This window comes from Pollicipes pollicipes, unplaced genomic scaffold (genome assembly GCF_011947565.3).
Source record: "Pollicipes pollicipes isolate AB1234 unplaced genomic scaffold, Ppol_2.1 Scaffold_3773;HRSCAF=4423_pilon_pilon_pilon, whole genome shotgun sequence".
NCBI classification, from domain to species: Eukaryota; Metazoa; Arthropoda; class Thecostraca; order Pollicipedomorpha; family Pollicipedidae; genus Pollicipes; species Pollicipes pollicipes.
Window position 1 is genome coordinate 1 of NW_023596370.1, and position 15785 is coordinate 15785.

General features: G+C 59.4%; 1 protein-coding gene across 1 annotated transcript; it reads left to right on the forward strand.

Moving 5' to 3' along the window:
- Window positions 1–5: 5 nt before the first annotated feature.
- whd (carnitine O-palmitoyltransferase whd) lies at window positions 6–15318 on the forward strand (the record flags this gene model as incomplete). The annotated part of the gene is given in 16 exon segments (XM_037215876.1): window positions 6–67; window positions 902–1000; window positions 2288–2409; window positions 3059–3260; window positions 3561–3763; window positions 4069–4276; window positions 5384–5491; window positions 5952–5977; window positions 7161–7226; window positions 9287–9304; window positions 10431–10545; window positions 11106–11240; window positions 11912–12046; window positions 12469–12618; window positions 13388–13597; window positions 13994–15318. Coding segments are annotated over 16 exon segments (1937 nt in total), but the record flags the coding sequence as incomplete, so codon positions are not given.
- Between the last annotated feature and the right edge of the window lie 467 nt (window positions 15319–15785).

Below are 15785 nucleotides of genomic sequence, written 5' to 3' on the forward strand. Positions count from 1 at the left end.
CGCAGGCTGGATGTACGAGACGCGCACCCGCAGGATGTCGATCAAGACCAAGCTCTGGATGCTGCTGGTGAGTGGCCGACGGCGTCTCCGGTGCCAGCTCCGAGCGACAGTCATGACCAGCTTCAAGCGCGTCCCCGGCCGGGGCGTGCCGGGAATAGTCGGGCCGCGTGCGGCTCGCCGTCTGGCAGCCGTCAGCTGGCGGGACCGTGTCTCGCTGCCGGTGTGGTGTGATGACTGAACGTCCGTGGCTGACCGCCTGTCGCCCGTCACGGACCTACGACACACCGACGGAATCTGCTGACTGGGCGCCGCATCCGCCACGTCTACCGGACTGGTGCTGGAACGTCTGCCCGACGGCCGGAACGTCTGCCGTGTCTGTGGCGGCGGCCAGGACGTCTGCCGTGTCTGTGGCGGCGGCCAGGATGTCTGCCGTGTCTGTGACGGCGGCTGGAACGTTCGCCGCGTCTGTGGCAGCGGCCGGGACGTCTGCCGTGTCTGTAACGGCGGCTGGAACGTTCGCCGCGTCTGTGGCGGCGGCTGGAACGTTCGCCGTGTCTGTGGCGGGGGCCGGGACGTCTGCTTTGTGTGTGACGGCGGCTGGGACGTCTGCCGGGTCTGTGGCGGCGGCCGGGATATCTGCCGTGTGGGTGGCGGCGGCCAGGAGGTCTGCCGTGTCTGTGACGGCGGCCGGGACGTCTGCCGTGTCTGTGACGGCGGTCGGGACGTCTGCCGTGTCTGTGGTGGCGGCCGGGACGTCTGCCTTGTCTGTGGCGCCGGCCGGAATGTCTGCCGTGTCTGTGGCGTCTGCCGTGCCTGTGGCCGCGGCTGGGACGTTTGCCGGGTCTGTGGCGGCGGCCGGGACGCGGTGCCGATCTGGGCTGACGCGGCCGGTCGGTTTCAGGCGAAGATCCTGACGAGCATCAGCCGGCCGCAGCTGTACAGCTACCAGGGCTGCCTGCCGAGCCTGCCGCTGCCCAGCGTGGAGGACACCACTAGACGGGTGAGACGACTTCCTGCTGCCGACGACTGCCTACTGCCGACGACTGCCTACTGCCGACGACTGCCTACTGCCGACGACTGCCTACTATCGACGACCGCATACTGCCGACGACTGCCTTCTGCCGGCGACTGGATACTGCCGACGACTGCCTACTGCTGACGACTGCCTGCTATCGACGACTGCGTACTGCTGACGACTGCCTACTGCCGATGACTGCGCTCTGCCGACGACTGCATACTGCCGACGACCGCCCGCAGTCGACCCCACGGTGCCCAACTGCAAGCCGGTCGGGGGGCCAACGCTGTGCTTTGTCCTTCCAAACTTCCGTGTCTGCAGCGCACCACCGGTCCACCTCATCCTCTCTAAAGCGTACTGTCATTAGCCCTGTTTAGAGCCAGGCTTAAGGGAGTATGCTTGCCTCGTTTCTCGACCATTGATGTGAATGGACCGTAGTACGTGAGCACGTGAGCCGTGTATGTGTGTGAGTAATGTTTTGTGAGCAGTTTTTGCCGGTTTGTAAAAAGAGGGTTGGTAAAAAGTGTCGCAAAAAGCTGACCCCGGGGATCTTGTCAGCATGTTTGTTTTTCTCTACGATCTGCTGACTCACCCATTACATGCGATGAAGTCCTGACGGACGCGTGCCACGTATGCTGAGGCGTGCCTTCGTTATCCATGACTGCAGCCATGCAATCAAGGCATATGGTTACTCAATCTGCTGGGTGGCATCATTCCTTTATCTCACCGGATGTTTCGTAACCGCTGCGTTGACGTCACTGATCCACCCAGTCGCTGGTGCTTTTCTTGGCCGCGGATCCTATGTCGTAGCACGCCTTCAAACGGCATGCAGGGATATTTTTGTTGGTCGCAAACTTGGCAGTGACTCTGGGTCTTCCACTCAAAAGCGGCGGTGGAGTGCCCGTCGGCCGTGGTATAGCAACCCCAGTTGGAAGCGCGGGACATGTGCCGTGTCTGTTGGAGCGTCGCCGACGGTCACAGTATGGGTGTTATACGCGCCTCAGTAGCCCCGCCCTCTGTGGAACAAACCACGCTCCGTGTCTGCTGCAGTCCCCCGGCGTTTGTTGTTAGAGGACGTGTTGTGTGCGCTGTTCCTGGTGCAGTACCCACGACGCGCGCCATGCATGCTGCGTGATCTCCACTGACCGGAACGCAGCGTGTGCGCAGCGGTAGTTCCGCTGCTTGCATTGCGGTACACTTGGCATGGACGTGGGATGTTGAGTGCAGTACTTCCGCAGTGGCGGTACCGGACGCGTGCTCTGTATGCCGCAGTACCTGCGTTCGGTGCGCCCTCTGCTCAACGATGAGGAGTTCGCTCGCATGGAGAAGCTGACTGAGGAGTTCCGCACGACGCTGGGACCGAGACTGCAGCGCTACCTGTGGCTCAAGTCATGGTGAGTGTGTACCTCCCGGACACGGGGGTCTCTTGTCAGCGCCGTCGCTCGTGACCGGTCTGCGCTACATGCACCTCCCGCGCACGGGGTCTTGTCGGCGCCGTCGCTCGTGACCGGTCCGCGCTACATGCACCTCTCGCGCACGGGGTCTTGTCGGCGCCGTCGCTCGTGACCGGTCCGCGCTACATGCACCTCCCGCGCACGGGGTCTTGTCGGCGCCGTCGCTCGTGACCGGTCCGCGCTACATGCACCTCCCGCGCACGGCGTCTTGTCGGCGCCGTGGTGAGTGTGCACCTCTCGGGCACGGGTGTCTTGTCGGCGCCGTTGCTCGCGACCGGTCCGCGCTACACTGTATACCGTTGTATTCAAGCTGAGGACCTGATGCGTATGTCATTCAGCGTGCAATGACATGCGATAAGTGTTCTTGCAGTCGTCGTCTGTATTTGGGCTTGCTGATAATTAGAAAATTGTGTAACGTACGGAACACGCCTTGAAAACCAAAACGTCTAAAAGCCTTGCGTGCCAATGTCTGGCTTGGTGTCACGAGTGAACTTAGTGGCTGAAGGAGGCATAGCGTCCGTGCCCGCACCAGTGCACGTGCGCCCCGCCCGTCCCAGCGATTTGGCTCAGTGCGCCGCCACGCCACCAGGTGGACCACCAACTACGTGTCGGACTGGTGGGAGGAGTACGTCTACCTGCGCGGCCGCAGCGGCATCATGGTCAACTCCAACTTCTACGGCATCGACGCCATCCTGATGCAGCCGTCGACGGTGCAGGCGGCTCGTGCCGCCAACATCACCTACGCCGCCATGCTGTTTCGGCGCGCCATCGACCGCCAGGAGATCGAGCCGGTCAGTGGCACCCCTGCAGGCGGCGGCGCGAACCGGAGTGTTGCCGGCCGGCCGCGGAGAGGCGCCAGACGTTCGAGACTGTCGACAGGTGTAGGGTCACGGGCGGGATCGAGGCCGCGCCGTCGCCGCGGTCGGCTCGAGGGAGCTTGGACCTGCATGTCGCGTGTCTAAGCAGCCGGTGTGGGCAGGTGAAACCAAACGGCCGATTGAGGTCGAAACGGACAGACGGTGGAGGTTGCGGACGGCGCGAAGCGTCTCGGCTAGCCTGCTGACAGCGCGCCTCCCTGCCGTCGCCGGCAGATCCTGATCCAGGGCATGGTGCCGCTGTGCTCGTGGCAGTACGAGCGCACGTTCACACACACCCGCGTGCCCGGCATCGAGACAGACCGCATCGTGCACTACAACGACTCCACCCACATCGTGGTCATCCACAACGGCAAGTACTACAAGATGCAGGTGTACGACATCAAGAAGCGACTGATGACGCCGGCCACGCTGGAGATGTGAGTGCTGCCGGCTCGGTCGCCACCAGCTGCCGGGGCAGGGCGGGGCGACAGAGCGCAACGGGAGGGGGTCTCGGTGGCGACGTCATCTCAGCGGAGCTTATTAATGGTCAAGCGCCGAACTGAACGTGTGAACTGAAGGTTCTTCACTTTTCTCGGCCGCTAAGCCGCCCGTCTTCTGGTGCTCGTCGACGTGTTGCGCCGCGCGTGACCTGCTGTAGCTCGCTGTCCCGTCGCTGCCGCGTCCCCTGCCGGCTATAGCCGCCCCTGCCGGCGCTGACCGGATGCTGGCGCGCTCTCGGCAGGCAGTTCCAGCGCATCCTGGATGACGACGAGACGACGCCGGACAAGGGCGAGGAGCTGCTGGGCGCTCTGACGGCCGGCGACCGGGCGCACTGGTACCTGACGCGGCGCGACTTCTTCAGCCGCGGCACCAACCGCGCCAGTCTGCTCGCCATCGAGAAGGCCGCCTTCGTCGTCTGCCTGGACGACGTCGACCTCGTGTTCGACCAGGTCTGCGGAGCGGAGGGAAGGAGGGTCTCTGTAGATGGACCCATTGTGGGAGTCACGCTTCGCCGGGCCTGTTGTATCCAGCGTGGGGACATGGCGACGCGCGAGACCCGCGGAGCCTCGCGCTGAACCTGAGTGACGCGGCGGGGAATGGCCCTGCTCCGGCGTGTTTGGTGAATCTCTGTAGCCGGCCCACCTCTTATGTCGGCGCGCAATGGTGAGATGAGGTGCGCTGCTGGTGTACAAGGAAGGCGACCCTCGATTAGTTCGGGACGGTGACCTAGCTGCGCGGACCCCCGTGGGCGTTGCCGCCGGGCAGCATCTTCATCGCCGCCCTGAATCTTGTCGGTGTGAGCGGGAGCGTGTTGGCACTGAGTCATCGATGGCTGTGTCGGCGCCTACCGTGGTACAATGGCGCGCAGCGCCTGGTCGCTGTTAATGACTTCTGGTGTGTGTTAGTGATTTCATCCTAAACAATATTCCATGCATGTAGCCCATGTTGGACCAATCTCCGTTCAAGAGAACGAGTAGCGTGGACACCTAGCGTATCTTCACGCTCTGTCAGCTTTGCAGAATGTGAGAGCGTGCTCGCCATTGTCAGGGCGGACCCCAACCACCACAGACCCCTGGCTGTGGAGGCCTCTTGACCGCTACCGACCTCTGACTGTGGAGGCCTCTTGACCACTACAGACCCCTGACCGCTGCAGGTTTTGCCCGTCGGAGACCCGACCCTTGTCCATCGTAGACCCCGCTCGCCACAGACTAGCACATATCCCACCGTAAACAACCCCTGATCGTCGCGGGCCCCTGGCCACCGCAGACCCCTGATTGCCGCTGGTCTCCGCCCACCGCAGACCCCTGATCGTAGCTGGTCCCTGGCCACCGCAGACCCCTGATGGCCGCTAGCTTCTGCTAACCTCGGACCCCTGATCGCCGCTGGGCCCTGACCACCGCAGACCCGCTAGCCTCTGCTAACCACAGACCCCTGATCGCCGCTAGCCTCTGCTAACCACAGACCCATGATCGCCGCTGGCCCCTGACCACCGCAAGCCCCTGATCGACGCTGGCCTCTCCCCACCGCAGACCCCTGAATGACCTTCTGCCTTGCAGAGCGACCACACCAAGCTGGACGACTTCGGCCGCTGGTGTCTGCATGGCAACGGCTGTAACCGGTGGTACGACAAGTCGCTGAACCTCATCATCGGCAGGAACGGACGGGTGAGTGCCGCCGGGCCGTGTTTTCCGTGACCTGCGTCTGCGGCGCCGCCCGTCCCGGCCGACGCCGGCCCGTGCTCGCATGGGCCGCGTCTGTCCCAGGGACGGGCGCGGGGAGGGGCCTGTTGACTGTTGACCCCTCCTGGCGCCGGGGGTGGGGCGGACGGGGCGGAGCGAGGACGGCTGTGCAGTTGCCCTGCTCAATATCGTAATGTGTATTCTCATTTGTTGACTCGACACGTGGCGGACGCAGAGGCAGCTCGACCTGGCCCCGTCAGTGCGGCTGCGGGCGTGTGGGTGCGAGTGTGGGTGTTGGTGCTAGGGTGCAGCTGCGGCTGCGGCTGCGGCTGCGGCTGCGGCTGCGGCTGCCTGGGTTTGACTGCAGGCGTTCGGCAGCTTCCAATGTATTGCATGCTGGCCTGGTCCGCAGCACAGTTTGACAATCCTCACATCCTCGTTTCAGATTGGCTTCAATGGCGAACATTCGTGGTGAGTGCGGAACTGGCTTTTACTCCCAGGTCCTGAGCACCATATAGGATTCAAGTGCTTGACTGATCATACGTATTTGTTTATCTTGATTTAAAGGCTTCCCGTTTTCTTGGTGCAGTTGTAGTGTCAGTTGTTTACTGTTTGCGTTGTTTTCTGGTATCACATAACATATAGGCCAGGACCTGTAATTCTGTTAGCTTAACATTTTGTGAAGAAAGAGGCTTTGGATATAAATACCGCATATGTTAAATCTGCCCGAGAATTGATTTTTAGTTGATCGATAATCTAAGCACAGTAGACGCTCTAGGTCCGTTTCGAAAAATTAGACGACCTGGAAGCCAACGCCACTGTATCAGGCATACTCTGTCACTGGGGTCATGGGCTACTGGGGTCGCTGTATTAGGCATGCATTTCGGCGTTGTTCGTGACATCCACCTTTACATTCCATAACTTGGTTGTAACAAGACGTCAGGATGGGTTATAACACGCAGTTAAGTTTGGTTATAACAATAAGCCATGTGAGCTGATTCATCTTCGTGCATACATGTGTTCGTGATACATCACACACGTGAGTGCGCTGCCATCATTCAATGTTTCGCGTACTGTTTTATGGAACAAAAAGTATGTAGCCACCTTTGCCGATTCACGTGTTCAATGTTAGGCAAAAGCTGCAATAGGCGGCTGCGGTAAAGAAGCACGGAGAGTAACCGATTGTCATCTGAGGAAGTCTCGAATGTTCTGAAGCTTTCGGGGTTGTGTGCAGTGCTTGTTCGTTGAGCACCGTCTGCCATGCTGCAATAATGATCCTGGTTTTCAGGCAGCTGTTGCGATCCTGTGTAAACGCTGACTAGTGGTCTTGCGATGCTGCATCCCAACTTGACTCCTATCATGCATTAGTCGTGAAGCATGATCGTGTGTTCATTCCCGTCATTTTCAATGATCATGCATGGTTTGCATTTCGACAACACTTGCTCTGTAAAGCGATTAAAATGAACTATTCGCTACTGACCGTATTTACCGCTGTTTGAGCCATACATGAGCTGTGCCTGGCCCGCCATGCGCCACCTACCGTCGCTGACCAGCGCCCGGCCGTTGGCCGCGGTCTGTCGGCCGCGGCCCACTGTGCGCCCCGCCGCCCCTGACCCGGCCCGGCGCAGTGTAACGTGCCGCCCTGGTGCCATAGGGCGGACGCGCCCATCATGTCCCACTTGTGGGAGTACGTGCTGGCAGCGGACGTCATTCGCGAGGGGTATGGAGGCCTCGTTCTATCGCACCCTTCTCTCTCTATCTTCTCTCTGCCTGCCTGGCCGCCTGTTATAACGTGCGCTGTGTTGTGTCTGTGTTGAGCTCACCAGACCCGACCTGGCCTGAGCTGGCCTGAGCTGATTTGAGCTGACATCAATTAACGTCACCTGACCTGACCTGGCCTGACCTGAGCAGCGATGAATTAACATCACCCGTCCTGACCTGACTTGACCTGGGGCCGCCGGAAAAGAGACCGCCGTGCGCCCCCGCTGTGCATGTGTGCTGGTGTTTATGTGTGTGTGCGTGCGAACAAACGTGCGTGTGTGGGCAATAACACGTGTGTTGGTTGCGGGTCCTGCCGCGATGAATCGGGCTGGAGGCGGGTTCTCTTTCGAACCCATGGCACTCGTTCTGTGTCACCCGTAGGCCAGTTGCGACTAAGCGGGGCGGTCTTAACACAGTGGTCCTCCCTTGACCGTCACTGGCCGCGTGCCGACACACAGGATCTGTCCGGCCAGCTGGTAGGCCTGCCTTTCCTGTCAAGTTCGCATGTTTCACCTGACCGATGATGACACAAGTTACGGGGATGTCTTAAGCATCGCGTAAAGCTCGGAAAGCTTCAGGACACTGTAGCGAGCGTCATGATCCCGTACAGATCACGAACGACGCCAAGCGGAGAGAGTATCCTTGCGCTTCAGCATCACGCCATGATGCCTTCAGAGGTCCAGGATCAGGGTGGGGTGAAGGCCATGTCATAGTCAGCTCAGGTCACCACTCGTCGTGGTTTTCTGCTCCTCCAATTTGCTTGGTTCACAAGTCACGATCCGGAAATGGGAGTTAAACCGATTTATGCACAAAATAACATTACGGGACATTCCTTTGCACCCATAAGCGGCCCTCACACGGCCTCTGGTGACGTCCAGCCTCACATTACACGTGATCAGTGCGACTGTAGACGGTCTTGCCGGCGGGCTATGCCAGCGGCTGGTCCCGCCTGTCAGCGGAAGGCCCAGCCCGCCTTGCCCCGCACGACCAGTGCGGGAAGGCCGGGGTGCCGCCGGCCAGTTGCTACGAGCGTACGCGCTTCCGTGTGCCCCGGCCCTGGTGACGGTCCAAACCTGTGAGCGATCCACCGGCTCGACATACCTGTGTCTGTGACTATGTGCGCGTGTGAGTGGGTGATGGCGCGCGTCACTCTGGTTCTGTGTTCGATGTTAGCCAGCTGTTTTGCAAGTTCGTCAGCTTGACCGTAGTGCAAGGGTTGGGGTAGATGGCATGGATGAAACCTCTGTGGAGGGCCGCAGTGTCACTTTCCCTTCGCATAACCTTCCTGGAGGCAGTAAGGCGGATACCAAACAACAACAAATGAATTGCTTGGGCCATGCTTTTCTGAGCTTGCTTTAGCAATGTTTTACTTTTGAGCCACCAGTCGTGAGCCTACTTCTTTTCACCTGCACTGGGGACGGTTCTTACGAGCGGGATGTGACAATGCGCCTGGTATGCCCGCCCGTTTCCGATCTCCCGTATCTTCTTCCCCGACGCTAACACGGCTAATGTCTTTTTCTAGACAGGCGTGGGGATGCCAGATGCTGCCAGACGGACGCGGCGTTAGCGATTTTTGGTTTCAAAGCTCTTAAGCTCGTGACTTTCTGCCACAGGGCGGACGCCCCCGTCCTCAGCCTTGTGTGGGAAACCGCCATGATTAAAGATAGATTCTTTCTCGGGTAATAAGACGACTAGTTTGTGTTTAGTCTGTGCGTGACCCGTGGTAGCACGCGTTCGGGAGATTCTGTCGCTCTCAAGCCGCTGTCAACATATCGCTTTTGGAGCTTATTCCTCCACGGCCTTCTCGCCTGCTGGTCGGGGGCCCCTGCTCCGTCCCCGGTCCCTGCCTTTGCACGCTCTCAGAGCTCTCTGTGGGGCCGCCGGGGCCTTGGGGTCTGTTGGTAGCGCGGGGTTTGTGTGCTGCGGGGCGGCCGGCTGGGCGCGGTGGGCGGGCCTCTGCTGGTGCCAGCCTGCGCTCCTCTAACGTGCCTCTGATCTCCCGCCCCGCTGACGCGTCAGAATCGGAGCCCGTCTGGGGTATGTGAGCGGCGCGCCGCCGCGGCCGCCGCCGTGCCGTGCTGGGGTGGGCTGCAGCGCGCGCCCGGCTGGTGTGTGCCCCCTGCCCGGCCCCGTCCTCCGGGCAGACACCCGGCCGCTCGGCTCGGGCAGCGCTCAACCGCCCTGCGCTCGTGATTTGGTAACATCGCAAGCGTAATTCCGCGTGTCTCAAGGAGGAGCTTTAATCGTCTTTCGTCGCGCAGTGGGTGCCCTTGCCTACTGAGCTGTGACCATTTAATGCTGAGCTCACCGGGCTGGTTCGCAATCTCACGGTGGGAATGCGGCTCGTTCACCAATTTGATAGGCTCAGTTCAGCGCTGCTTTGGGCTACCAGGGAGCTGTCTGGTCCATCAGCTGCGACCCACTTTTGCCAGCCGTGGGTGCAGGATGTAAACTCTAGGCGCCTCAACGCCTCGGGCACTTCTGCGTCACCTGCCTGATGTGCTCTCTGCTGGGAGCGGCATCTTTCGGGGATGATGTCCCGCTGTGAATACTAATCACGATTGTAAGCAGAGCACGCGACGCAGGCGTCCTCTGAAAACCATTTTTATAACGTTTAATGTTCAAAACGTAACGGTTTGTAACGGTTTTTTATGGTTTGTAACGGTTGGGGGTTAAAAGGTAACGCCGCCCGTAAAAGGTTAAAAGATACCTGGCAAGTTCGCACTTGAGTGTGTATGCACCAGTCGGGCGCTGCGTTGTGGTACAGGGGCCGTCTGTGATCGTGTGTATGCGTCTATCTGTTTATGGGTACAGTTTGTCCTTCCTACGTTCTTTGTTACAACTTGCGTAGTGTTCGCCAGCTCACAGGGCATCATAACAAAGCGTGCTTTCATAATGGGTTCAGCCAGCATAGTTCGGCATTAATGCTATCTTGTTGTACTAGTATGCCATCAGTAAGTTAACTTGCCGCGTTCAGTTGCATTTTTACTGTTGACCGGTGAAAACGACGCAGCGTTACGTGACCGATGCTGGCGTACCGTAGCGTTACACGTGAGCTTGCGACCCAGCTCCGGCTTGCTGCTCGTCTTGCGAGCCGTCACGGCTGTGGGACCGGTGACTTGCCCCGCTCTAACCTGACCTGACCTGAGGGCTGGCGCCGCAGATACGCCGAGAATGGGCACACGGTGGGCGAGGCGGACACGGACGCCATCCCGCCCGTCAAACTGCGCTGGGACATAAAAAAGAAGTGCATGGAAGCCATCGAGCGCAGTCACAGGGTGAGCGGCAGCAGCCGGCCGGCGGCAGAGGCCGCGAACTCAGACCACGCTTGGAGTGGTCGGAGTTCCACGGCTCCACCACTCCGAGCGCGGCTCCACCACGCCTGGAGTGGGGGAGCCGTGCTCAGGCGACGTGGCCGGCTGACGTTCGCACTTGACACGGTGGCAATGCTTACCGTCGCGGTTGCCTTGGGGTTTTCGCCTTTCGTGATTACACATGGTCCGCGGGCGGCAAGAGTGGTGGAAACGGACTGGCACTGGAGTCTGCGAGCCTGGCTGGTGCCCCAGGCGGCCTCTGATGAGTGCGGAGTGGGCCTTGTCGGTGACGCTCGTGACTGTACTGGTCTGAGTCGGTGCCTCTCCCCTCTCCGCTGGCGTGGATGTGGAGCAGAAGGAAATATGCCCGCCGCTTTTTAAGAGAGCCTCATGGCGATGCATCGGAAGAGTGGGCTTCAAAATTAGCATCACCATTCCCCGGTTTCCGAGACGTTCCTCACGCCTTTGCTTACCGGGGTCAGTACGCTGACTGGTGCGACTGAGGCCGCCGCCGCCGCCCGCAGGAGGCCCAGATGGTGCTGGAGGACGTGGACCTGCGTCTGCTGATGCACGACAGCTTCGGCAAGGGCTTCATGAAGACCTGCAAAGTCAGCCCGGACGCCTTCATCCAGATGGCGCTCCAGCTGGCCTACTTCCGAGTGAGTGGTGCTGGTGTGAACTGGAGACTGCTGCTCCCTGTTGAGTATTGTTTCCTCGGCGCCAGCGTTGCCGATTCGGAAGCCGTTAGAACTCTGGGGCGGGTGTTGCGGCGCAAGCGCTGGTCTTTGAGCTCCAGCGAAGCCGCTACGGTTTGGGAGGTGAGGATTACTTCTGGGGGATTTGCGGTACTGGTAGCAGCTTTTTCCCGGTTGTTTATTATTGCTTATGTGTAATTTGAACTCGTTGACGGTAAAAGGTAACCCGGCAAGACTCTGACCGGTTCCGGCTGTGCCCTGTCCCCGACATGACTGACCGGTTCCGGCTTTGCCCTGTGCCCGACATGGCTGACCGGTTCCGGCTGTGCCCTGTCCCGGACATGGCTGACTGGTTCCGGCTGTGCCCTGTCCCGGACATGGCTGACCGGTTCCGGCTGTGCCCTGTCCCCGGACGTGACTGACCGGTTCCGGCTGTGCCCTGTCCCCGGCATGGCTGACTGGTTCCGGCTGTGCCCTGTCCCGGACATGGCTGACCGGTTCTGGCTGTGCCCTGTCCCCGGACATGACTGACCGGTTCCGGCTTTGCCCTGTCCCCGGCATGGCTGGCCGGTCCTGACTGCGCCCTGTCCCCACCAGGACCCCGGCCGGTTCTGACTGCGCCCTGTCTCCGGCAGGACTCTGGCCGGTTCCGGCTGACGTACGAGGCGTCGATGACGCGCTTGTTCCGCGAGGGCCGCACCGAGACCGTCCGGCCGTGCACCGTCGAGTCGTCCGCCTGGGTCCGCTCCATGGCGGCCGGCAACCAGGACGTAAGTAGGGCCGCCGTGGCCGCCGCGGCCGGGCGCAGGGCGGCAGGAGCGGACGGCGCTCTGAACCGGGCAAACGAGGCCGCCGCGTGGGCTGGGTGTGCAGCGAAATGCTCCAGCCGTCGTGTCGTGGGGGACGGGACGCTGGGAGCTTTTCCGTGGGCGAACAGCTCGGAGTGGGGAGGGCACACAACTGACGAGGCTGTCTCGTGCGGCTGCCCTGCCTCGCCTGTCGGCCGGCCAGCCACATGGTGAGGTGCACGGACAGTCTGTCCCTGGTGTGTGCGGCGTGCAGAGTGTGGAGTACAGCTGCCCGTGTGTGGGAGTAGGCGTTTACGGCAGTCGCGTCTGCGCGCGTCAGACGCCGTGGGGGATTCCGCGGCGCAGAATTGTGCGTGTGTGTAGCGAGGCCCCACGTGTGGCAGAGGAAGGAGCAGATCCGCCTGTTCCGCGTCGCCTGCGAGAACCACCAGCGCGGCTACCAGGACGCCATGCTGGGCAAAGGCATCGACCGCCACCTCTTCTGCCTGTACGTGGTCTCCAAGTACCTTGAGACGGACTCGCCCTTCCTCAAGGTCAGTGCTCGCTGTCCACTGTCTGTTCCGCGGCCGCTACCGTCAATCAAACGTCCAGTGAGCCGGATGACGGGGGGGGGGGGGGTACGGAGGTTCTCAAATATTTGCTTGCTTGCGTAATCGGTGGGGATTCGGGCAAAGCGCTGTATATATTTCTCTCAGTGTAGGATGTAACGTTGGTGCCGCCAGGTGGTGTAATACTCGCTGCTGTGTCGGTGTTTTGTGAACGGATGGCAGCTAAAACCTTTGTAAAATACCAGCTGCTGTCGGGCTCTGCCAATCATTGCCTTTTTCGTTCTTGACAAGACATCAGCGGGCATTACGGACCACAGCCGGCATTGAGCTGCGTCTGGAACTTATTATGTCCGATCTGTGCATTTGTAAAGAGGCAGCGTTTTGGGTGCCATCATATCATGCGACGCTTGGGAGACCTGCTGAGATTCTTCCGCAAATATATGCAATGATTGTCAATCAATGCATATATTTGGTAAGCATGGATTCACGTTGATAAAAGTGTGTCAATACTTACCACCATGCTCGGCTTGGCTCACTGGTGCATGTCGCTGATATGGGTTGTCACCATTTCGGGACCCACGGCAGCTGCGCCGCCTCCTTCGCCGTGACCGGTGCCGCCTCCTCCGCTCTGACCTGTTCCGCAACTTCCGCTCTGATCATTGCCGCTTCCTCCTCCGCTGTGACCGGCGCCGCCGCCTCCACCGTGACCGATGCCGCCTCCTCCACTGTCACCGGTGTCTTCCTCTCGCCGCAGGAGGTGCTCAGTGAGCCGTGGCGGCTCTCCACCTCCCAGACGCCGCACGGCCAGACCAACCTGCTGGACCTGCGCAAGCACCCCGGCTGCGTGTCGGCCGGTGGTGGTTTCGGACCCGTCGCCGACGACGGCTACGGCGTCAGCTACATCATCGCCGGCGAGGACATTGTCTTCTTCCACGTCAGCAGCAAGAAAAGCTCAGCAGATACGGTGCGTTAGGGGGGGAGGGGGAGAGAACTGTCGTCGGGTTTGGTCTGCGACATTGCCAGTATTTAAATGGTCGCAATCGGTTATAGTTTGTGTACTTTTATTTCTCATAATTTTGACATAAAGTGAGAGGCATTACATCACGAGCACAATTGCAAGGACTGAGTGCATGTACCTGGAAAGTGCAAACCTAATCCTGAAACTTATAATTGAACGGTGTTTTTTTGCACCGCAGTGGCTTTTCCGTCTAAGAATATGCTCTATATGACCTGTGGTTTCGCCCTCGATGACCACTGGGCCGAGGGCCTTTATGTCCAGTGGCTCGCTGCCGGCCGACGCGAGCGCGACCTTGCGTCATTGGCGGGCCTGACCTCGTGTGACCTCGTGCCGCGCCGGCAGGACTCTGACCGGTTCGTGGGCCGCATCCAGCGCGCTCTGGCTGATATCCGGCTGATGTTCGAGCAGGCGGCCGAATGATGGCGCTCCCCAGCTAATGTCAACCGAGCGGACGGCCGCGCAACCTGCGGTTTGTTGACCGGCCGAGAGATGGCGCCCGCCGCGCCCGTAGTTTGTTTATGCGTGTTAGTCAAAGTGCGAGGTGTTTCGGGTAGCCTTTGGTTTGGTTGTGGCTGTACTATAGATTGACAGAATGTGCGGCAGAGGAACGGCGTCATCAGAGCCGTGTTCAACAATGCAACGTGCTGGCACGAGTTAGTACAACTTGGGTGTTTGCCACACTTCTGGCAGGGTCAGGCTCCACAGGAGACTGGTTATGGCTCTAGCTTATGCCGTGTGTGGTGTACTGTTGTGTTTGTAGCGAAGACCGGCGTGCTCAATGACCAGAGATGTATCAATGCAAGTGCCACCAAACTGCATTCGTTGTAAGATAGCTGCTAGACTTAACACCATTTATTTACAGACACTGCACCCATGACCGATTTTTAAGCAACGCTGTGCGGTCAGTTAGTGCTCACTTGCTGTATATTGGGTCAGGTTTTACCTTCGGCACTAGGCTTTCCAGGAAAGATTGGTTGAAAAAACCTTCGGCACTAGGCTTTCCAGGAAAGACTGGTTGAACTGATTGGATAGAGGCGAGCTGTGCCTGGCCCGATTATCCGATTAAAATAGGACAATTTTCAGAGCTAGTGTTTACATAAAGTGCTGATGCAAGATTCTGTTACATGCGACCGCCGAACGTAAACGACATTGATGAGGACCGTCATGACGGCTCATTGAAGCGCTCGCCACATTGCTCGTCAACTAATACCGTCCTCCATCGCTCCTTGGATGTAAATCATAGCATCGGCAAAACACCGGCGCATGCAACGACGCTGACATAGGTGTATAGTGGACGACCCGGCCGTGTTAGGACGACGCATGCCTTCAGGACATCGGCGGTTAAATGCAACACCTTGCGATTTCTTTTCATGAGTCCTCGGCCTATTTACTTGAGGACACGCCATCCTTCATGGCACAGTGTAAGCGCTCTTTGTTTTTTTATGTTTCCCAGAGAGGTGACTGGAGGAGTGTACTCCTGTTGGCACATCTGATAGGTCAGCGCACGCTACATGTCCGTTCCGATTGGTCAGTGGTCGCTCAGCTTCAGCACTGATCGGTCGCATGCCTCTACGGCTGCACTGATTGGTCAGTACCAATTAGCAGGAAGTGTGCCATGTAATTGTGCTGCTGCTCTGTCCATTCACTAATACAGACACTGACGCCGATCAGCCGTCTTCAAATCCGGGAACACTGCGGGCAGCCTGCCTGAGCTCCGCTCGGGGCAAACTGCTGAAAAGGAACGGCGGGTACGGGCATCAGAAAAGCTCCAGCGTGGCTCGTTGGCACCGCCGGCTGTCGTAACCGTGCTATCATGCTGCTGAATGGTCTTGACGTCTCAGCAGCGACCTCTCCGTCATGGGGGAGCATTAGCGGGTAATCTGCGTGCTGTTTTCGTAAAGCTGGATAAAGCTGGCTGGACCTATGCCTTGATTCTATGCTGTTATCTGGCGCCAAAAACGTAGCGATTCCAAGCCATTGCAAAATGAGGAAGGGTAAACGATTTATGGGGATCTCTTCTCCCGATGCCTTCGATAATCTTCGATGCCTTCATTTCACATTTCAACCACCGCACACACTGGACGTTCAACGTAACAGTCGGCTCAACTAAGCTGCCTCAGACAGGCTGTTGTGG